General features: G+C 40.4%; 1 protein-coding gene and 1 long non-coding RNA gene across 2 annotated transcripts in view; one reads left to right on the plus strand and one right to left on the minus strand.

The window, feature by feature from the left end:
• LOC132590295 (uncharacterized) overlaps positions 1-24342 on the plus strand; it is a 394082-nt gene that overhangs the window by 354969 nt on the left and 14771 nt on the right. The gene's annotated exons all lie outside the window — the stretch shown is intronic.
• LTK (leukocyte receptor tyrosine kinase) overlaps positions 1-24342 on the minus strand; it is a 208051-nt gene that overhangs the window by 23215 nt on the left and 160494 nt on the right. Inside the window, exons 21-23 of the mRNA XM_060263328.1 lie at positions 22240-22330; positions 19109-19173; positions 7979-8108 (exon numbers count right to left, since the gene is read on the minus strand). Of these exons, the coding sequence (XP_060119311.1) occupies positions 7979-8108; positions 19109-19173; positions 22240-22330 (286 nt within the window). The remainder of the gene's footprint in view (positions 1-7978; positions 8109-19108; positions 19174-22239; positions 22331-24342) is intronic.

The raw sequence follows: 24342 nt of genomic DNA on the forward strand, positions 1-24342 counted from the left end.
CGTATTGGAATATATGAGAGGTATCAATTTTGGTGGCCTTTTGGAGAAAAAGAAAATTTTAAAAGGGCTAGAAAAATCACAGTTGCCATTTTGTCTATTATAAAAAATTTAAAAATTAATATCTCGGGCTAGGAAGCCCTGAGAACGGCGATTTTGGGCGCATTGAAAAGGGCATCTCCTAATCTTTAAGATCCAATGGTTTATTTTTAATTTGGAGAGATCAACCCAAAATTTTATTTTGGCAGTGAGGGGAGTGGAATGTCAGAGCAGAAGCTGCCAAAACTGACATGCGCAAGGACTGCTTCACTTGAGGAAGGAAAGATGCCAAAGATACAAGAACAACTAGATGCCATGAAGACTGATCAAAGTGATGAAGGACCTAACAACAAAAAATAAAAAGCAAGTAGTTAAAGAACTAGAGGTGGTGAAATCAGAAATAAAGAAAGAGATTGAAGATCTTAGAAAGGACTCACAAACAACGTTAAACAAAGTACATGTGGTTGAAAATAAGGTGAAAGATCAAGGTTCCATGATTAATAAATTGCAGGAGAAAGCAGCACTGCAAGATTGCAAGTTAATGGAAAACCAGATTCGTTTGAGAGGAGTACCTGAAGAGGAAGGTTCTGATTTAAGGATGTATATAATAAGAATCATTGCTGAGTTATTAGAAATAGATTCTGATGAATCCAGTTATTTGTATGACTATATATATAGGGTTAATTCCCAGTATGCAAAGAAAAATAAATTACCAAGAGATGTGGTAGAAAAATTTATTACACGAGATATGGTGGGAAAGATCTTTAAAAAGCAATTTGAAAAAACACTGGAAATTGAGGGAAGCAGAGTAAGAATCACGTAAGAGTTGCCAAGAAAAGTTATAAATGACAGAAGACTATATAAAAAGCTAACAGATAAGTTGCGGGATATGGACGTGAGATACAGATGAATACTGCCAGAAGGTCTCAGTTTTGAACATGGAGGAAAAAGGATTACAATTACAAATGTACTGGAGCTGCAGAAGTTTTTTGAAGAAAATAGGGGATTTGGGGATACAGAATAAAAAGAAGAACCATTATGGATTACAAATTAATATCTTGGAATGTAAATGGACTAAATTTACCGAAAAAGTAGGGCTACATTTCAATGGATAAAAAACAAAAATGTAATAAAATTTGTCTACAAAAGTACATATTAAACAACTGGATTACAAATTTTTATGGAATAAACAATTGGGAAAAGAATTTTTTTCCTTGGCTAAGGAGAAAAAAAGGGGTGTGATTTTTTATATTAAACAAGAATTACATCCAAAATTGATTTTTAAGGACAGTGAAGGCAGATATCTAGCTGTGGAATGATAAAAAGACGTTGTTGTTAGGATTGTATGCTCCAAATGGGGCAAAATATTCTTTTTTAAAAGATATCATGCAAAAATTAGACCAAGTGAGCTATGATCAAATAATGATAATGGGAGACTTCAATGGAACAATTATAAATGATTTGGACAGATCAGAAAGAAGAAAGGAGGGAAAATTACCAAAGTCATTTTTTGATTTAGTGAAGCAAGAAAATCTGGAAGATACATGGAGAAAATTTAATCCCAAAGTGGTGACTATACTTTTTTTTCAGCAAGGCACAACTCTTTCTGAAGAATTGACATGTTATGGACTACAAAAGATCTTGGACTTATGACAAAAAAAATAGAGATTCTTCCTAAAATTGGGACTGATCACAATCCACTGATGTGGTCGGCAAAAAGTGTGAAAAAGATTAGGAGATGGAGAATAAATGAAGATTTGCTACAGAAAATCGAGATAGTGGTGTCTCTAAAAAAAGAAACTAAAGCTTCCTTTCAAATAAATGAAAATGAGGACATTCATTTCCAAACTGTGTGGGATGCGTACAAAGCTGTAATTAGAGGTCTTTTAATCACAATGAATAATAAAGACAAAAGAGATAAAGAGAAACAATTGATGGATATTCAAAAAGAGATTGGGAAAAAAAGAAAAGAGAAAATAATAAGGAAAATTACAATACTGGGAAAAAAAGAAAATAATAAGGGAAATTACAATACTGCAGAATCAATTGAGACATTTGTTAAATAAAGAGGTAGATTGGAACCTTAAGAGATTACAACAGAAATCCTTTGAAGGAGCAAATAAACCTGGAAAATACCTGGCTTGGCAAATTAAAAAAAAGGGAAAGTAAATTTGTTACTAAAATTGTATCGAAAGGTAAAGAAATAGTTGACTAAGTAGGAATTAAAAGGGAATTTTTTAAATACTATGCTAAGCTATTTCAAGGTCAAAAATAAATAGATGCATATTTACAGAAAATTCAGGTAAGCCCCTTAACAGAAAATATGGAAAAGATCTTAAATGAACCAATTGAAAAAACTGAAGTTGAAGCAGCAATAAATTCAATGAAATTGGGAAAGGCACCAGGTCCAGACGGTTTCATAGCAAAATTTTATAAAGTCCTCGCAGAAGTGTTAGTACCAAAACTTCAAAAATTGATGAATATTATAAGGATTGATCAGAAAATACCAAATACATGGAAGGAAGCAATAATTTCGTTGATACCAAAAGAAGATAGAGACACCACAAATGTAAAAAACTATAGACCAATCTCATTACTTAACAACGATTACAAAATATATGCTAGGATACTAGTAGAAAGACTCAAACAGCATTTGAACAATTTTGTTAAAGAGGAACAAGCAGGATTTCTTCCAAGAAGACAAATTAGAGATAATATTAGAACTGTCATAGACATTGTTGAATATTATGAGAAGCATCCTGAAAAAGAAGTGGCATTATTCTTTGCAGATGCAGAGAAGGCCTTTGACAATGTGAATTGGGACTTTATCTTTGCAGTGATGGAGAAATTAGGACTTGGAGAAGCTTTTATAAGAATGGTTAAGGCGATATATACTGAGCAACAAGCAAAACTCTGTATAAATGCAGATTTGATGGAGAAAATGATAATCAGCAAAGGTACAAGGCAAAGTTGCCCTCTATCTCCACTGATATTCATAATGACGTTAGAGATATTGCTTATGCAAATACAAGAAGATAAAGGAATAGAGGGGCTGAGACTGAAGGATTTTTCTTATAAATACAGAGCATTTGCTGATGATGTAATGTTTAGAAGAAGAAGAAGAAGAAGAAGAAGAAATTGGATTTATATCCCGCCCTCCACTCCGAAGAGTCTCAGAGCGGCTCACAATCTCCTTTATCTTCCTCCCCCACAACAGACACCCTGTGAGGTGGGTGGGGCTGGAGAGGGCTCTCACAGCAGCTGCCCTTTCAAGGACAACCTCTGCCAGAGCTATGGCTGACCCAAGGCCATTTCAGCAGGTGCAAGTAGAGGAGTGGGGAATCAAACCCGGGTCTCCCAGATAAGAGTCTGCACACTTAACCACTACACCAAACTGGCTCTCCCAGTTTGAAAATCCTCTATCTGTGACACCATTGCTGCTTCATAAAATTCAAGGGAGGGATGGTGGCTTAGTGGTAGAGCATCTGCTTGGTAAGCAGAAGGTCCCAGGTTCAATCCCCAGCATCTCCAACTAAAAAAGGGGCCCAGGCAAATAGGTGTAAGAAACCTCAGCTTGAGACCCTGGAGAGCCGCTGCCAGTCTGAGTAGACAATAATGACTTTGATGGACCAAGGGTCTGATTCAGTATAAGGCAGCTTCATATGTTCAAGACTATGGAGAATTGGCAGGCTTCTATATAAATAAAGAAAAATCGAACATTTTGTGTAAAAATATGACAAAGAGTAAACAGGAAGAACTGCAAAGAGTAACAGAGTGTGAAGTTGCCTCAAAAGTAAGATATTTAGGTGTGGAAATTACTATGAAAAATATAGGTTTGTATAAAAATAATTATGAAAAGCTTTGGAGGAAAATTGATGAAGATTTGATAAAATGGAATAAATTGAACTTGTCTATGCTGGGCAGAATTGCTGCAATTAAAATGAACATTCTACCAAGAATTATGTTTCTATCTCGAACAATTCCAATTGTGAAGGACAATAAACAATTCAGTAAATGGCAACGAAAAGTCTCAGAATTTGTATGGGCATGCAAGAAACCAAGAATTAAAATGAAAATTTTAACTGATGCAAAATAAAGAGGAGGTTTCCAACAGAGGGAACTCATTTTAGAAATGGTTTCTTGACTGGGGTGGGATGGGGGAAATCCCTATGTGCTTGAATAATGTACTCATCAGAGATGAGAAAGGTTGACTGCCACTCCTCTCTCAGCTCTGTTTGGTGTAATAGTTAAGTGAATGGACTCATATTTGGGAGAACCGTTTGATTCCCTACTCCTCCACGTGCACCTGATGATGTGACGAGTCAGTCACAGGTTCTCTCAGAGCTGTTCTCTCAGGAGCAGTTATTGAAAGAGCTCTCTCAGCCCCACCTACCTCACAGGGTATCTGTTGTGGGGAGGAGAAGGGAAATGAGATTGTAAACTGCTCTGAGACACCCTGTAAAGGGCATGGTATAAATCCAATCTCTTATCTTCTTCTTCCTCACCCACCCACCTCCAGTTCAAGGGAGGGCATAGGGTTGTGTATATAAAAAATGGCAGTTGGCACTTTGGAAGAGACAAAAGGGGACCAAAGAGCTGTGAGTCATCTGAAGAGCATCTCTCTAATGAGATTGTGTGGGATAACAGATCTGCTGCCTTGCAAGCATGCTTCTTTGCTGCCTCTATTTGCTCTGATTGTACACCTGTAAATAAATAAAATATTACAAAAATTCCTCCACCGCTGTCATCTGAATAAAATTATATTCAGCAGACCTGCCCCTACAACCTCTTTGCCTGGGCAAGTGTGGAGCACACAATAAAATCATGCTGAATACCATATGCCAACAATATTTCCATGCTCAAATATCTTGGCCTTGTAAGAGGAGTAGGATTCAAGTCTATAAAACAGAGCAGACAAACCCGCTTGCTAGTTCTCTGGCTTTTACATTCACAAGGAGTGAAGTAGAACAAAGCAGGAGTCAACCAACCAACCAACCAATTTTTATTCAGAATGTAAGCTTTCATGCTCTTTCTAAGCACACTTCATCAGACGAGGGGATCAGGTATTGTCACAATACCTGATCCCCTCATCTGATGAAGTGTGCTTAGAGAGCGCATGAAAGCTTACGTTCTGAATAAAAATTGGTTGGTCTTAAAGGTGAAACTTGACTCCTGCTTTGTTCTAGTGCTTCAGACCAACATGGCTGTCTACTTGGATCTATCCAGTCAAACTAGCAGGCTGGTCACTCTTAAGAATCTCTAGAATGCTGATTGTGTGGCAGACCTGATGCTGACTGCAGCCCAAAAGGAATTTCACATTCCATAACTCAGGGAGCTGAGCTACTTACATCATTCCCCATGGAATTCCTTTGTGTCTCACTAGGGGAGAAAGCCATGCATAAGTTGTTTTCCCAGTTCTTTAGGAGCATGCAGTTTAGAGGAGAATTACCACTTAAAGGTAATTGAGGCCTCCTAAATCTGTCAACAAAATCTATGCTCTCTTCTGCCTCCCTTGCTATCTTGTTCACCTTACTGCCTTTAACCAAGAAATTAACATTCCAGGGACTTAAAACTGGGGTGTCATTAGCCTGGTGAATCATGTAGTGTCTTTACTAAATACATTAGCCTTTTTTTCTGTTGGAGATTAAAGTTATCTAAAACACAAAAGACCAGGATTCCTTCTAACAGAAATTCCCCCGTTTTCTATAGTGTGACTGAGAGAACGTTAAGGATTTGTGACCCAAATGAAACCAGGGTCCTTCCAAATAACAAAAAGGCAATTTTATTAGTTAAAGGCTATTCAAGTAGGTAGCCTGATTTCTTAATATAAGAACATAAGAGAAGCCATGTTGGAGCAGGCCAATGGCCCATCCAGTCCAACTCTCTGTCACACAGTGGCCATAAAAACTAAGTGCCATCAGGAGATCCACTAGTGGGGCTAGAAGCTTATCGTCTGCAGGACTGCAAGCACCAGAGCGGGGATCTGGCCGTTAAAGCAGCCAGACCCTGCCCTCAGCACTGCGTGCCAAAACAGGCATCCTCTGCCTCCACCCTCCCAGGGAGGCAAAGCAGACTAACGCCGCCAAGCAGCTTTGCTGCTGGCTGCAAGCCTCGGAGTGTAGCATGTAACTATGTGCAACAAATTGACTACTTTAGAAATGATAGGTATTTGGAGAAATACCACCCTCCTGTCCTCACTGGAGTGCTTTTCACTGTTACTATTGGAAGAATGCCCTTTCCCCCTTTATCAAGTGTTACCGTTGCTGCTTCTTCAGAAAAGGGAAAAGTCATGTGATGTCATCATGCTATGAGTTTCTCTGCCTTTGCCACCGAGAGCCCGTTATGAGACATCTGCCCTTTGAATTAGAGTAGTTTGTGCTAAATATCTGCAATTAATAATCTAATCCTCCTAGTTCAAGTTTGATGGGTTGCCTGAATATGTCTACAAGCCCCTTTCCCTTTCAGGCCCAGAAGGTTTTACTTCCCACTGGACAAACTAGGTCATTTCTTGAAACTGAATAATCTCAGGCACAGCAAATAAGCATGATTTGAATATTATTGTGGCCTCATCCAAATTCCTTTACCTGTCTGCAAACAGAACTCTTCTGGAGTTGAGCCAACCTTCATAAAGATACTGCATACAGATTAGGGCACAGTGAAAAGCAGGCAGGACATTACAGTATTGCCCTATCATTTCTGGTTTTTACCAGTATAACTCTGAGGAACTGAAGAGATTCACTTGCATCTGCTCTATGTAGTAAGTAGTAAGGCTGTTTATCCATTCCACATAGACATTCATATGATGGCGCTGAATTTAGATGATTGCATTTTTCCTGTGTATAAGAACTGTGAAGGTTGTAGAATTGCTTGCCATGATTTGAGCAGTCTCTCTGCCAGGGATGGTACAGTTAACCACAGGAAATGGCTAGCTTTCCTCTGCACAAATAAAAATAACAGATACACCAGGAACTGGTCTTGAATTAACATTGACAGTGGAAAAAAATACACCATCTTGGAGTGTTCTGAAATTCACTGTCCTGTTCTGAAAGGGGCCACATTAAGGATCAGTGTTAATTCTTCAAAGTTAATTTCTACAGCCATACTTACATTTTTTCCTTTGGGGCCAGAATTTTTTTAAATGTCCAAAATAATTTTGCCAAAAATGTGGTAAGGAAACTTTCTAATTCAAGTCTCTTAACATACCTATGAATCATACTGATGGCGATAAAAAATCTAATAGAAATTCCATCCACACCTTTTGGTAGAAATGACATGTGCAAGTAAAGAACAGAACTAGTCTCTAGCCTTGGGTCAGTATAACTCTGGGTACATTCTTCTAGCTTACCTATACTAACAGCTTTCTAGGCCAGAACAAATTCTGAGTCGAGTGGAACATTTAAGACAAGCAAAGTTTTATTCTGGGTATAAGCCTTCTGAGCTATTTGAATAAACGGTCCTGTGCAGAGATGTGTCACTGCTACTCAGGCCTCAGATTCAGTGGGAGATCACAGGAGCACAGTTCCTGCATCTTTCTGAGAGTTTCACCTCCTCCTTCTTAGAATTCTACCTCCTTGTCCATTGAATAGTAGGCACAGCTGCATAACAATCCCTGGAGGAGCTCCACCACCTATTTTTCTACAAAATGATCCCTGCTGCTACTGAACCAGCTGTTTAAATTCCTACAATATAGAGGTTCAGCCTCTAAGTCAGCAAAGTTATATGTGAGCAGTCCTTCTTGCTCATAACTTAAACTGAACTTTTTTGCTATATTTTTGTCACACCAGAACAGGAGTTACATGTAATTTTCAGGCTAAACACACACCCCCTCACAGCAAAAGAAGAATTGTCAGTGAACATCAGGAACTGGGCATGCAACAGTAAACCTTATTCCAAAGAGATATAGGACACAACAGAAGCAGGAAGGAAGGAAGGGCTGGCTTACCACCCGAGGGCGATTCTGCCGAAGGAAGCTCTTCATGTCTCCACCAGTCATAAGCTCCAACAGGATGAAACGAGGCAAGGTCTGGAGGCTTACCCCAATGCACTGCACAATATTCTGGTGATTGAACTTGCTGCAAAATCAGCATCAAATGGGGGAGGGGGAAGGGTTGAGAAACAATGGATATCACTGTTAGACCTTGGCCAAGATCTTTCAAACACTTTCCTGGAAGTAACTGCATTGAATAAAATGGGACTTGCTTCTCAACTTAAAGTTGCACCTCTAATCTCTTCTTATGCTTTGATGAAATACGTTACATTATTCTTGCAATTTTAGATATATTCATGGAGGATAAGTCTACCAATGGCTACTAGCCATGATGACTGAGGGGAACCTCCACATTCAGAGGCACTAAACCTCTGAATCCCAGGGCCAGGAGGCAAAACCAGGGGAAAGCCATGACCTTTATACCTGTTGTTGACTCTCAAGAAGAACTGGTTGGCCACTGTGTGAGACAGGATGCTGGACTAGATGGACCATTGGTCTGATCCAGCAGGGCTCTTATGTTCTTAATTTTATACAGAACAAGGGATAAGTACAAACTAGGAAAATGTGGTTCAGTTTGTGGTATGCTTGGTTTGCAAACCATGAACTGCAACTAACTTTTTGCCTTCAAATGAACTGGTTTGGTTCATGAGGTTCATGATGCAGTTGAACACACACATCCCAAACTCAGAGGAGATTTCTGGCTGACTATCCTCTACCTGCCTGCTAAGTCTGCTGAGGATTGGATTTATGAGGTCTGAGGTATGCCCCCCCCCCCCAAGAAGGTGCCCCAAGAAAGTGCTTTCTCGGGAAATGACAGGCACAGGTTCAGAAGTATATAGAATGGATCCTGTGCAAGCTAGAGACATCAAAGTCCCTGGGGACATCTCCTGGATGCTCCTCTACACAGCCTCCAAGTTCCTCCTCCCCTGTTGCTTTGAAGTTTGGTAAACATTTAGATTGAGCAGAGACAGTCTGGAAATTTATCCATTCATGAACCACCACAAGCTGCTTGAATGTTAATGGAAAGTTCATGCTGGTTGACCTGCCACAACTTGAGTTTGCAAACCATGAACTGATCCAAATTCATCATGAACTACAGTTCGTGAGCTGGTTCATGCCCATCCCTACACAGAACTGTGCCACTAAATAGACCTAAAGTTTATTGAAGAACAACACTGAGAAAGCAATCAAGCTCAAATTTCTGCTCCCTAAAGCAGGATGTTGGAAAGTCCCAAAGTCACAGGTATCACTTTTTCCACAGACTCCTCTTGCCACAGGGGCTGTCCACTGATGATCTAATACCTACATTATTTCTTTAAAAAAAAACACAGATATATCAGGAATTTCTTAAACTCTGCCACATAATGGTATAATAGATGGAACTCCCAGTGGTATCAGACCCTCACTTTATTATTGTTTTTACATATTATACAGTCATTTGTTATTATGCAGGTTTTTGGGACATAGCTGGCTTTCCTCAAGGAAGAACCACTGCAGTGTGGGACATTTTTTTCTAGTACTCAAGCCACAAATGTTTTGTGCCTGAAAAACATGATTCTCCCCCAGCTAACATTCCCATTGCACACACTAAAAAGTGAGTGGCTGCCCATGCCAACTAGCTGGTGCCTGCTATTCATTCTTCCCAGGACTATACCAGATCCTGACTTTGCTTTATTTTTTATTATTGTATTTTATTATTTGAGGAAAAATGCTTTCTCAGTGAAGCACATCTACAGGAAAAAGGAAAGGTCCCCTGTGCAAGCACCGGTTGTTTCCGACTCTGGGGTGATGTTGCTTTCACAACATTTTCACAGCAGACTTTTTTTACTGGGTAGTTTGCCATTGCCTTTCCTAGTCTTTTACACTCCCCCCCCCCCCCCAGCAAGCTGGATACTCATTTTACCGACCTTGGAAGGATGGAAGGCTGAGTCAACCTTGGGCCGGCTACCTGAATCCAGCTTCTGCCGGAATCGAACTCAGATCATAAGCAGAGAGTTCAGACCACAGTACTGCAGTACTGCTGCTTTACCACTCTGCACCACGGGCAGTTAATTAAAAAAAAACAATTAGATTTATTTGTGCCACCTGGCTATCCCCAAATGCTGCAGAGTACATCTGCCTTTAGCAGACACTGAAGATGTGCTCCCCTCTCCACACACCCCAGGCTGCTTTAAGCTCCAGCAGCTAAAGGGACATTGTTTCTGCCCTACCTGTCTGTTCTCTGTGTTGGGAACGAAAGCAGCCCACAAGGACCATTTTTTAATAGCACGAAGAATGCAAAAGTTAACTTTTTCCTCCCCAGTCAATATCGTCCCCCTCACCTCCAGGTGCCTGTAATTCAGGAGCAAATAACACCTCTGAAGATCAATTCTCTGAAGTCTAGCTCTGTTTTTTGTTTTAGGCGGTTTCAATTAAGCAAATAAGCAGTGGACGATCCAAAGTTTTACAGGTTGGTTTCTGACTTTAGTTTTCAATATATAGAATGCTGAAGTTTAAAAATCACAAATATCCCTGTATTTATTTATCTATCTATTTAGGGTATTTATAGGCCATTCCTTCAGAATCCTGATCAAAATGGCTTACAGTTGAAATCTTTTCATAGTATTAAAAACCAGACATTCAAGCCATACTTTACCAAAAAGCCCTTGCACTGTTTGCGGTGGCTATGTTATGATTTGTCCAATGGAACGTGAGTGCTGTACCCAATGAATATAAATAAGATGTGAGTCAGTGACCCTTGAGAGCAAAGATATTACAATACAAAGCTGGAAAGCATTGGTCTCCTGTATAATATTTCTTGCAATGTATCTGTGATGGCTGGAGCACAGGGGGAATAAGGATGATAACCCCCAATGGTACAGTGGTTAGACTGCTAGACTAGGATCTGGAAAACACAGGTTCAAATCCCCGTTCAGCAGTTAAACCTGCTGTGTGACCTTGGGGCTCTCTTTTTCTATCTCTCAGTCTAACCTACCTCATAAAATTGTTGTTGAAGGTAAAAGGGAGGAAAGTAGATTGATGCTTGCTGCCTTGAGCTTAGACAAAGAATAGGATAAAAATGCACTAAAATAAATAAATCATGTATTGGCGGCTTTGTGCTCTGTTGTCTTTTGGGTTGGTATCAACACTGTTTTAGTAGAATTTAGAAGAATTAATTATCTACAGTGCCATTGTGCTATTACTCACCCAAGGCCTTCAGGGTTACCATTTTCAATAAATAAAATTGAATTTATGGCAACATAATCTGTCATCTTTTGGTACTTAAACAAACATCCAAATCATAATTTCAAAAAAGGTTAGTCTAGGTTGGATGTGAGTGTATAGCTTTCTTGTGAATGGAGGTAACTAATAAATTAAATCTTCTGCACGACATGTTTTAAAAAACCCATGCACAAGTATTTGAACTGTCAGTCAAAACTTCATCAGTTGGTGAGGGAAGCAGACACGTCATCATCCATTTAGGTCCAGCATCTGAGTGGGGAAGATGAGTGAAGAAAAGGCAACCTGCCACCACTGCCTCCAGGAGTGTTTTTCTTCCAAATATTCAGGGAGTGGCAGAGAGAGAGAGAGAAATTAAGGTTCATCAGCCATAAATATGTAATCATTCACATTTATTTTGAAGAGTAAATACTTGTAAGGAACGTTACTAAGGTGTGTCTGAGTTTTTAGTCAAGGAGAGTAAGAAAAACAAGCTGTCAATAGGTCTTTTGGACTGCCATGAGGAATCGTTTCAGTCTTGCCTTCAGCTCAGCTCACCTGCATCACAGTGAGAAAGGCAAGTTCTGATTTGTCCATATTTATATCTACAGGGAAAACTGTCATGCCTAGAGAAGAGACACATGTCTGAAAAATGCCTCCTGTGGGCACATAGCTCACACTTTTGCAGATTTCAGCTCTCCTCTGTATGGCTGTTGCAGAGTGAATAAATTAGAATGTGCTGTGTGAAGCAGTCTCTGTCCATAGCACAAGGAAAGCAACTTCTATTTTCTTCACCTTAGTTAGAGGAGCTTCCACTCCTTGATAGCCTGTAACTTGCTTAGTTTGTTTCTCTTGCCTTGCTCTTCTCTAAACCACTTCCAGGCAAGCTCATAACTATGGTGGGGCCCACAGGGGCCCTGCCCCATCACTCAAACACCAAGGCTAGGGCCCTGGCCCTGCCACTTACCATCCCCAACTTCTGCCAGCAGGTAGGGACCTGGGAGCCTGGCTGTGGCTCTCTCATTTCCTCCCCCCCGCCTCAAGAGGATAAACCATTCACCATCTTGCATGCTGCTAGGTGCTGGGTGCCCCAGAACCCATCTTGCTCCTGCTGCCTGCCAGCTGCCCCTGAGCCACTCACCAGCCAGTCAGTCAGTCAGAACAAGGCCATGCTCCCTCCATCTCTCCTCCCCCAGCAGGCTGGCCCCTCTCCTAGCATACATGGGCTAGTCGGCACTGTTGTAGAGCTGTCCAGGATCCTGGAACCCACCCCCCAACCTGCCCAGATTTTTATTTTATTTTTGTGGTATCATTTTGGGCTCTGTGGCCCCCACCACTTTCCCCAGTGCCCTCCCTAAAATTTCCTAGCTACAGGCCTGCTTCCAGTGGATCTCACCTACTCCTGCATATTTGCCTGGCTTCCTGCTTGTGTGTTTTAGAATTTTCTGGTCCCAATCCTGCTTAAACTTGCCTATCTGGGCCTTGCTCTAGCTATGCTATATATGTCTGATTTGATGCCAGTTTGGTGTAGTGGTTAAGTGCACGGACTCTTATCTGGGAGAACCAGGTTTGATTCCCCACTCCTCCACTTACAGCTGCTGGAATGGCCTTGGGTTAGCCATAGCTATTGCAGGAGTTGTCCTTGAAAGGGCAGCTGCTGTGGGAGCCCTCTCAGCCCCACCCACCTCACAGGATGTCTGCTTTGGGGGGGAAAGATATAGGCGATTGTAAGCCACTCTGAGTCTCTGATTCAGAGAGAAAGGCGGGGTATAAATCTGCAGTCATCTTCTTGGTTATCTTATAGAGTCTGCTTGTCAAGTCATGTTTCCCACCTCCACTAATGGTTTCTATGGCACATATTCAGAATTTCCTTCTTGTTTAAATTAATTATTCATTTGTGTACATGAATGTGGAAGCAGGGTGATAGTATTCAAGAGGGCATACTTTAGCTTTAATACTATTTAGAATTCAAGAATGATCCACCTTTTTATTCTCAACTGGCAAATGCAATACATATGGCATTTGCAAGGCCTTCCAGAATATACAGCTTGTCTGATTCTTATCTTCTGTAGAACCCCAGAGGTAGTACATTAATTAGGGTGGGGCAACAGGTGGACCTCATTGACCTAATCACAACCATGGGCAACAAAGATGGTGAAAGAGTATGACATGGATACCAGTACATTTTATGGACTGATTTCACTATTAATTAGTGGCTTTAGAATCTTCACAGCTACACTTGCAAAATGATTTAACAGATGTTTGAAGCAACATATATATTTACATCAAGCCGGTTTCTTAAAAGGGAGAAAATTATCCTGGAATACAAGACAAATAATCAACCTATTGGAACTGGTTAATGAAAATAAAAGGCCTATACTATATCATTTTGTGGATGCTGAAAACACATCTGATTGAATTAGCTGGCTTTTTCTGGATTGGGTATCAATGACTTTTGCATTTAGAAGAAGGTTCTAGAAATGGGTGAACATTTGCTACACTGCTTCTAAAGCCAGAATTTTGGTTAATGAGTTTCAATCATCACCATTTAATCTGGAGCAGGGGTGTCTCTCATACACTGAGAGACTCATGCACTGAGTTTTAGCCAGGAAGATGAGGCAGAAAGAACAAATTATAGGAATTATAGGAATTATACATCATGAGGGATGAACAAAAGTAATGCTCTACACTGATGATGTGGTTTTTGGAGCTGACTATAGAATTATATAATACTTCAGCCGAGTCTCTGAATATGTTAACTGTGATAAGTCAGTTCTCTTAGGAGTCAATGACCATGATAATAATAAGAGAGAAACAACTAACATATGAACATATGAAGCTGCCTTATACTGAATCAGACCCTTGGTCCATCAAAGTCAGTATTGTCTTCCCAGACTGGCAGCGGCTCTCCAGGGTCTCAAGCTGAGGTTTTTCACACCATTTTGCCTGGACCCTTTTTTGGAGATGCCGGGGATTGAACCTGGGACCTTCTGCTTACCAAGCAGATGCTCTACCACTGAGCCACCGTCCCTCCCCTAACATCATAGGTTCAAAATGAAAGACTCAGGACACGAACTTCTTGGGGGTTAACCTTACAGGAAAGCTTGAAGATCTGCTACAGAATAACTTGACACATGTAATAACAGAAATCAGCTGATTTAAAAAACAGACTAAATTAAATTTATCTTGGCATGGTAGTTTTGCAGTCTTGAAAATGAAAATATTCCCAAGATTTTTCTTTGTCTTTCTGGCTAGCCCATCGCTATTCTCCAATGGCTCAATATTTAAAATACAAAAATGTTTTATCAGCTTATTTGGGGATTTTTAAAAAGCCCGAATTCACAGGGCAATAATGTGAACATCAAAAAAGAGTTGTGTGATTTAGCTACACCATCTACAGAGAAATATTATCAAGCCTCTAAAGTAACGGCCATGTGGTAATGATTTAGGAGGAAGCAACTTGAAAATTTTGGCAGACAGAACAAGGGACCTTTTTACTACTTTTGACAGCATAAATATGGCCTAAGGAAACAAAATTTCTTGGAACAGATCAAAAACTGAATTTAATCGGATTTTCATTAATAAGTACATGGAATAAACAGAAAAACCAATTGGTACCAAGGTTCTCCTCATTAATGCTACTTAATGTTGATAAGCAGTTCAGCTAAATAGTCAACTTTTCAAATGGATAGAGACAGGTTTAAGCTGCTTCACTAACTTCCTAAAGGACTAAGGGATTTTCTATTCTATACAAAGACTAGGATTTGTAAGGTGCTTCAAATGACTAGTGATCATTGCTGGCATGATTTACAGGAGTAGGATTCATTTCACATATGGTGGAGATGTCCTGTTTTGGCAAAAAGATATGTGATATCCTGAGTGTGATGGTGGAGTGAAAAATACCATGTAACTCCATGTTCATTTTGTTTGGCCAAATAAGAAAAATACCCAGAAAAAAGCATGGATATTTAGTTTAAAATTCGACAGTTACATCAAGGTTGTTTTTTGCAAAAGATACCAAATTCAGAAATGTGGTTGTAAAAGTGCTGATAATGCATGATTATGGACAAAATCTCAGTTTGTGGACTGTTGAGTAGAAACAAAACACATTATCAGGTCTTATTTGTGAAAGGATGGTGGCTGCTTATTAATTACTGGAATACTGTAAATAGAGTAGGAGATTAACATTGCAATATTGTCCTATATTTAGGTTGTATGGCCCGAGGACCTGCCTACCTTAGGGACCATCTCTCCCCACATGTTCCCCAGAGAGTACTCAGATCTGGAACACAAAATCTACCATTGATCCCTGGGCCGAGGGAGGCAAGATTAGAAGTCACCAGGGAGAGAGCCTTCTCAATTGCTGCCCCCTATTGGTGGAGTCAACTTCCGGAAGAGGTTAGAGCCTTGCGGGACCTCGCCCAGTTCCACAAGGCTTGAAAGACAGTATTATTCTGGCTAGCCTTCAACTGAATTTTGTCATTGTAATACAAAGGACACCTAAGAGCACTGAATGCCATTGGAAATTAATAATCTTAGCACCAAACTGATTTTAACTGCTATATTATTGAATATTGTACTATTTTAAAATGCATAATTAATATTTATTGTGATTTTATTCTCTGTGAGCTGCCCTGAACCTGCTTTGGCGGGAAGGGCAGAATACAACTCTAATAAATCTAAATCTAAATATTTTATAATTGTTGATAATTGTATAGGTTTTTGATTAAATAAGATATTTGATTAAATAAAATTGCTGTTTTTTCCTCTCTCTAGCATTGTTAATTACCATTACAGTACATTTTAAATCTAGGATTGAGCTGTTCATAATACAGTAAACAGCACTGACTGACTGGTCTATAATTTGTAGTAAGCATTACAGTTATTTATAGTTCAAACCTGTTACTGAACTTCTACTATGCATTTTCAGAACTGTTCCTATGATTCCTTGTAGACTTCCATTTTTTAAATAAAACAAGTGTGGCAGCTTCATACGTTCATGTGTGGGTATTTATGTGCTGTTTTCATGTCTGCTTTATATTGTTGTTTGTTTGATTTTGCGACTACTGTTTTATCTTTCTTGATAATTTTTAAGGAAGAGTTTCACATGTAGGTAGAGTTGCCAGCTCTGTGTTGGGAACTACTTGAAGATTTTTGGGGGAGGAGCCTGAGGACAGTGGGGTTTGGGAAGGGACTTCAATGGGGTATAATGCCCTAGAGTCCACCTTCCAAAGTGGCCATTTTCTCCAGGTTAACTGATCTCTGTCATGTGTAGATGAATTGTAATCACAGGTGATCTCCAGCTGCCACCTGGAGGCTGGCAACCCTATGTAGGTATCTTATATTTAAAAAATGAATAAATATGGATGGACCTCTGAGGAAGAATTTGATTTATATGGGGGCTGGTAGCCAGCAGTATTGTCCACACAGTATGATTTCTTGGGTTTATAATTCATTCATTTAAAAGATTTATCCTTAGCTATGTTCTGTAACAGTTCCTTAGGTGGTCCCCAACCTTTTTGGCACCAGGGGCCAGTTTTGTGGACTGGGGGGGTGGGGATGGTTTCAGAATGATACAATTGTGCATTCTATTTCTAAAGTGTTTGGTGTGGTGGTGAGATGCGTGGACTCTTATCTGGGAGAGCCGGGTTTGATTCCCCACTCCTCCACTTGCAGCTGCTGGAATAGCCTTGGGTCAGCCATAGCTTCTCACAGAATTGCCCCTGAAAGGGCAGCTTCTGGGGAGAGCTCTTTCAGCCCCACCCACCTCACAGGATGTCTGTTGTGGGGGAGGAAGGTAAAAGAGATTGTGAGCCACTTTGAAATTCAGAGTGGCGGACAGGATATAAATCATCATCTTATTATTATTACTACATTATAATATATAATGAAATAATTATACAACTCATGGCCCAGTTGCTAATAGGCCATGGACCAGGGGTTGGGGACCCCTGTCTTAGATGGTATAAAAGGACTGAAAAAAAGTTATAAAAACCAAACCACAATTAACCTCCCTTCCAATATTTTCTGTATGACATATACACAAGACTGTTCCTATCTTCATATGAGAAATATTTAGGGAATAGTATCTGATTTTCTAACCCAGCCAGTACATTCCAGATTTGCTCTTCATTAATGTTTAAATTTACTGTTAGCCATTAGATTACTCAATGCTGTGTATTGAAGGAGAAATCACAAATATTCCCTTTAAAACATGGAGCCCCCCCCCCATTTGTATACCTACTATACAATGGAATTTCTATTCCATTGAAATTTGTGTGAAATGTATGGTTCATCTGATATTTATTTTTTAAAATGAAATAAATAATTCCTTATTAATTAACTAATTAATTACCATTACAGCACATTTTAAATTAGGATTGAGTTGTTCATAATACAGTAAACAGCATTGACTGACTGGTCTATTGTAGTTTGTAGTAAGCATTTTAAAATGAAATAAATAATTCCTTATTAATGTTAACATTATACAAAGTTTCTTTTTTGGTACGCAATAATTACGTTCATTTTCAAGATATAGATTACAAAAAGCCATATGCCAACTTGCTCAGAGTCTTAGTGAAGGCAGCAAGGCAGGAAGATTAGCAATGATGCAGCTTCACATTATCCTTAAAGGTTCACAACCCTTCTTGATCTGATCTGTTGTCAGTTCCTAGAAGGAGGAGAACACAGAATTGGGAACCTCCCTGCGACAGACTCAGCCCTTAGCCTGAGTAGCTGAGAAACAGGCTTGCAGCAATTGGCTGATGCATTGCCCAAGCAACACAAAAGTATCCTTTTGAGGTATGCTCAACCGAAAATCTCCTCAGGATTTTTAGTCGGAGCCAGGGTGTCTTCAAGAGAAGTCTTCATATACCAGTCTGAAGTGAAGACAGTGGGCTTAGGCTGAGCAGTTGTAAAATCAACTGGACGAGGGGCTGAGAGTGGCCAGAGTGGCTGAGCTCCTTGTGGGAGACAGAGCTGAGTGGAGTCTGTCTGGAAGAGGGAGTTTGCAGATGGTTTGAAACTCTCTGAGGGAGATTTTGCCAGTGCATCAGGCAATCTCCAAGTACAAACAAGATCACACAAATACACACTGAGGAGAGAATTGGATTCTGTTGGTCAGCAGGGTTGCCCTAGACTCAGACCAGAGGACTAGCTGTGGGGCTGAGACGCATCGGAATTGAGGGGTGCGAGTCCTGGAAGATAGCTAGTGTGAAAGGGTCTGTGAAGGAGAATACTGAGAACACCAGTCAGGAGTTCTCTATGTATATGTGGAACAGTGATTGAAGTTTGTTATTTATATGATTTGACACTGCCTAAGTTAGGGTAAAACATCTGAAGAAACAGCATTTTGAATGCCCAGAAGACACAGACAGCCTGTGTGAAGTAGAGTCTAGTGGGACTCTGAAACTTGCCTGGTTTATTGTTTACTTTAAAGATCTTCTGCCAAAGTCTTGTTATATTTTTACCTCAGCCTGAAAAAGTCTCTACTCTGTAATTATTTTATTCTGCCAACTGATTTGCCTTTTAATACTGAACAGTTATAATCAATATTATTTCATCCCCCTCCTTGCCTTTTGTTACCTAATAAATATTTTGTGGTTTTTTACTTTAAAACAGTCTGGTGCCAATTATTACTAGTTCTGACAGGATTTCTGTGAATCTGACTGAGGGAAGATGACCAGGGAGAAATTTAAAGTGGTCACCTCCTGAGTAAAGCCTCTGACTGGGTTCCTCACACTCCCCTATTAATAGAATTAATAAATAGACTGAACCCAACATGTGCTGTTCCTATTGTTGTAATCAAACCATACTTTGAGGAGAATCCCCTACATTGCATTATTTTTAGCCATATTTGGCTTCCAAGTAGGAGATTTTTAAATGCACCTTATTATAAGCGCTTCCATCAGGAAATCCATCTCATCCTGCTCAGAACAGATTTCTGGCAACGTCTGTAGAGAGTGAGAGAAAAAGTGTGATTCCATTATAAAACAAACAATTTTACCGGCACATGATAATGACAGACTGAAGTCTTTAATCAGATAATCTCTCCAGTTTGTTATTGTTTTATATTTTATTCCACTTTTTGGCCTGAATAAGAACCCCTTAGGCTAAAATATAATAAAAACACTCAAACTGCTCTTTAAAACAAACCCTTAAAATGACAATTATCATATCTGTGTGCAGTGGATACTTAAGACATTAATAGGGAGGAGCACAAGCTGAACCCCAAAATAAAATTTGTCACTGAAGTTCATGATAGGCCTACCATCACAAACTTCCATGAACTTGGTGGTTTGTGGATAGAACGGAAAATGGGTTTAAAGAGATTCTGAGTCCCTTTAAATCCATGCTTTCTCTTATCTGCAAAAGCCATAAAAACAGTTGAGTGGCAGGGAGAAGCCTACTCCCTGCCCCTCAGTTGTTTTGGGCTGTCTTGTGTAGTCCCCTTAACGTTTAAAGGGACTGCACAAGAAAGGCCCCAAAACAGCTGAGAGGCAGGGAGCAGTCTGCTCCCAGCCATTCAGCTGTTTTGGTCTGTCTTGTTTTAAGTTTAAAGGGTAGCAGGTTTAAAGGGATTGAACAAGGAAGCCCCCAAAACAGCTGGGTGACAGGGAGAAGAAGAAGATATTGGATTTATATCCTGCCCTCCACTCCGAAGAGTCTCAGAGCAGCTCACAATCTCCTTTACCTTCCTCCCCCACAACAGTGGGTGGGGCTGGAGAGGGCTCTCACAGCAGCTGCCCTTTCAAGGACAACCTCTGCCAGAGCTATGGCTGACCCAAGGCCATGCTAGCAGGTGCAAGTGGAGGAGTGGGGAATCAAACCTGGTTCTCCCAGATAAGAGTCCGCACACTTAACCACTACACCAAACTGGCTCTCTCTCTGAGTCCCTTTAAATAATTGCTTTCTGTTCCCTGTAAAAGCCACAAAAACAGCTGAGTGGCAGGGAGCCTTCGTATACTTCTCTTAAACTTTAAAAGGACTGCACAGGACAGATCAAAACAGCTGAATGGTGGAGAGCAGGTACTCCCCATTGCTTAGTCACTTTTCAGGCTTTCTGCAGACCCTGTTTAAAGGGACTGTAGTACTGTAGTCCCTTTCAATGGGGTTTGCGGGGCCATGAACCTTGAACCAGTTCGGTTTGCAAATGAACCTCCGGGTTCAGTTTGGGGTTCTGTTCATGGGTCTGGCATACTGCATGAACTATGAACAGGCATAAACCACATTTTTCTGGTTTGTACCCATCCCTAGACATTAAGTACAATTATTATTTGCAAGAACCTATTTTCAAATCTAAGGTAATGCACATTTGCAGGACATTCTTCTGTAGAGTTTCTGAGTAAGAATAAGTAAAGGGCAGGAGAAAACAGAGAAAAAGAGAAAGGAGGCGTATTATGTATGTTCATGTAAGTTTTCAGAGAGTCACACAAAACCAGCTACAGTCTGTCTATATTATCAAAACCAAGTTAAAAATACACTTGCGTTGCTATTAATAGTTTATTCTATATTTCAGGAGTAAATGAAGTTCTTTTCTGAGTGTTCTACTGGTTTTAGAAGGAAGGGCAGAATAGTCAGGTTATCCTTAACATTGAACACACAATTCATTTCTTTTAAGTGACCTGACCCTGACTTTTCTCTTTTGTTTGAGAACCAAAGAACTACTATGCTAAACCATAATATCAGCCATTTAATCCTAGCAACTAGAAATTGATAGAAGTCCTCTTTCTGCCTGTATCTGCTACCCTTCATTCATGTGACCCATGCAAGTTTTCTTCCTTGAACCTGGGAATTTCCAGGTTCTCATTAAGTACCACTAGAGATATTTATTTATTATTACAACATTTATATCCCACCTTTCCTTGCAATTCAATACAGCTTAAAATGGTTAAAAATATTTACAGTTAAAACCAAAATAAAACAGCAAATCTCAAATCTCTCCCTCCACCTTTCCCTTAAAAGATGCCTGCCATTCAGCCCTCCCCCTGAAAAGCAGGCCTTGCAATGCCTCTTGAAGATCTTCAAGGGAAAGACTCCCCTCCCCTCTGCTCTAGAGCAGGAACTACAACAGAAAAGCCCCAGGCTTTTGTTGATGCCAGATGGGCCACTCTAAGTGATGTGATAGTCAAAAGTTGGCTGAATGACCATAGTTGGTGCACAGGAACACATGAAAGGAGACTCTCCTTCAAAGATGGCTTACCCAAGTGGAGGTGGCATACCAAAATGCAAGTAACCTTGCATGAACAAATGTGTGAGCAAATTGATTCATGAGCTAGAGTTTGGGACCATCAATAGAACCTTTAATGAGGACAAACTGATATCACGTTATCTTTGTGGCATACTGTGTTCTGCATTATGAGTACTGATTGGGGAGAGTGGAGCTGGAATGTAGAGGATCCCCAGGAAACAGAATGAGAGTTCAACTAGATGATCCTCTAATCTTCTTGGACTCACATTTCTAGGGTATTAAAAATCATCTCAGTTTACAGGCTTATTAGTGTGTTCACAACAGAATGATCTCTGCAAAGCACTAGATAATATACACTGGAATTTTCAATAAAAGGAAAAGCCCAAACTTCCATACTGATATAGATTTCAAGGACTGTGAGTGAACTTTAACTTCTGGTTTTAATGTAGTTTATCAGCAAATCTAATGCTGATATATTCACATGCACTGGCTGCTCTAATGTTGTCAGTTCCTGCCCACTGCCCTTCTGTTGGGGAATGAGGCACCCTACAGCCATCTTAGGTTCTTTACTGTGAGATGTTTTCATTTTCAGCAGAAAGAGGAGGCAGCGGCAGCAGTGAGACACAGGTAACAAAAAGAAAAAAGGGACAGGAAAAAAAATCCAATTTCATTCTACTTAAAGGGCAAAAGAGTTTAAGAGGTAAGAATTTTAAAAACAAACATATTGCAAATACTAGCATGACTATCTTGACTACAGGAATTATCATACATTCATGAAAGCTGCTGAACCCATAATGCTAATTTCTGCCTGTTAGTTGTTGACACTAACCTTGATAGCCACTTGGAGAGGGCTGGTATCTCCTGTGATTCCAACCACCGTCCCTTTGTAAACTTCACCGAATGCCCCATGTCCAAGTGCCCTGAAAGGGAGGGACAGAAAGAATGCAGCAGCTTAGGCACTGCTCCCAATGACCAGCTTTTGAAGTACATGGAGGTTGATTTCTGTGCAGTGCAATTCAAGTGCTACCAAACCAGCATGGAAGTTTCTTCCACATGGCTAGAACTCAAACTGGCCCAGCAATGCCTGGCAGAAGGGACCAGGTGGGTCAGGGGGATGACATAGTTCTTTCCCATTCCACCGGTGGCCCTCCCCCCAGCATCTGAGATCACAGAATGTAGTGAAATGAAAATGATGATATTAAAAAGTGTGGATAAAGAAAATGGGAGTTATCATGGATCTGAAAAGGCACATCCACAACACCATTTGATTCCAATAAACAGAACCAGAAAGTGCAAATCCAGGGGAGGCACAAGGCTCATAGGCCGTAGGTTTAGAAATCATGTGTAGAATATGGCCTGCACTGAAAAAAATTGTTCATTTCCACTATGTTCAGCAATTGATATCAACCTGTTTTCAGCTTTTTAAGAAATTTGTTTCTGGACCTTCAGCTTTTAAAAAGAGCAAGTTTCTTAAATGGCTGAACTAGGTGGGCAGTGATTCTGCATGCAGTTAGGCTTTTAAAATCCTATTGACATTTCTAGTTAGAAACGATTAGAGAGTTGGGCCAAGTTTAAATCAATCAGTTGCTTAACGCAAATCTCAGTTCTTTTTGTGTTCCAAGTCATTCTGCCTCTGTCCTTCTATTTCCACATACATCTTGATCCTTCTGTCTCAGCACCCTGAAAAAAGGATAACCCAGTTTTTCAAAGATTTCACTAACCAATTTTTTGCAGCACAAAATAAAACCAGAGCTCATTTGTACCTTAAATAATCAACAGTCCAATATAAGCTTTCATGCACTTCATATTATTTTGCTGCTACAGACTAGCACCGTTTTGGGGTTTGGGTTTTTTTGCTGCTGCTGCTGCTGCTTCTGTCAAGTCACAACCAATTTATGGCAACCCCACAGGGCTATCAAGGAAAGAGACATTCAGAGGTGCTTTGTCATTGCCTGCCTCTGCATAGTGATTCTAGATTTTCTAATAGTCTCCTATCCAACTACTGACCAGGGTTCAGTTAGACAGTTCAGAGCCTAGCGTGGCTACTCATCTGGAATGATCAATCAGCATTCAAATTATGTTTATTGGATGAGGTATATTGCAATTGGATTAGAAATTAGGGCTGCGATCAGTTGAGCTGTTTGATCTGGTGTCATTGCTGTTCCCTTCTGAATTTAAAATGCATGATCAGACAGCAACATTCCCTCTGATTCCCCAATCATCAGCACCCTGTACTCACCCATCTTTGAATCTGAGTTATTTGACACTGGGGAAAGTCCAGTCTTTACAGATGTTAGCATTTCCATCCTGCATTTCTGGCTGTCTGAACTCCCCTGTTGCAAACTCTGAACCTTCTCTTCTGTTTTCCCCTCCTTTTTAAATTAGTTAGCAATGTGCACATAAGCAGATCTTTGCCAAAGGGTTTTGAATCACTGCTCTTACATTTCTGCACCCAGTCTGTCAGGATCAGACACCCTGAGTGTCACGTTCTCAGGGTGCAGGCAGGCAGGAGTCCAAAGCCAGTCCAAGGTCAAAATTCAGGAAGTTAAGCAGGAGCCAAGTCATCAATACAGAATCACAAACCAGAATCAGAAGTCAATGTCCAAAAGCCAAAAGGAAATCAAGCAGGTCAAGATCAGGCAGGAGCGTGGATGCAAGCCAGAGAATAGACTTGTTGCTTCCACAAGGTTACCAGGTCCTGGGTGGGAGCTATATGGGAGTCTCAATCAGCCTGTTCCCTGGGTGGCAGTGACTCTGCTAGAATTCAGGGCTGAGAGATCTGAAGCATCGGCGTGCCTCTTGTCTTCGCTCTGAAAGTTCTTTCTGGAGCCTGCTTCCAACTCTTGATATGGGAGGAGGAGAGCTTGGAGGAGATTGATCGTCAATAGCTGACGCTGGTGCCTGGAGAGTGATTGATGGGCCAGCTGCTGTT

This window comes from Heteronotia binoei, chromosome 21 (assembly GCF_032191835.1).
Source record: "Heteronotia binoei isolate CCM8104 ecotype False Entrance Well chromosome 21, APGP_CSIRO_Hbin_v1, whole genome shotgun sequence".
Classification (NCBI taxonomy): Eukaryota; Metazoa; Chordata; class Lepidosauria; order Squamata; family Gekkonidae; genus Heteronotia; species Heteronotia binoei.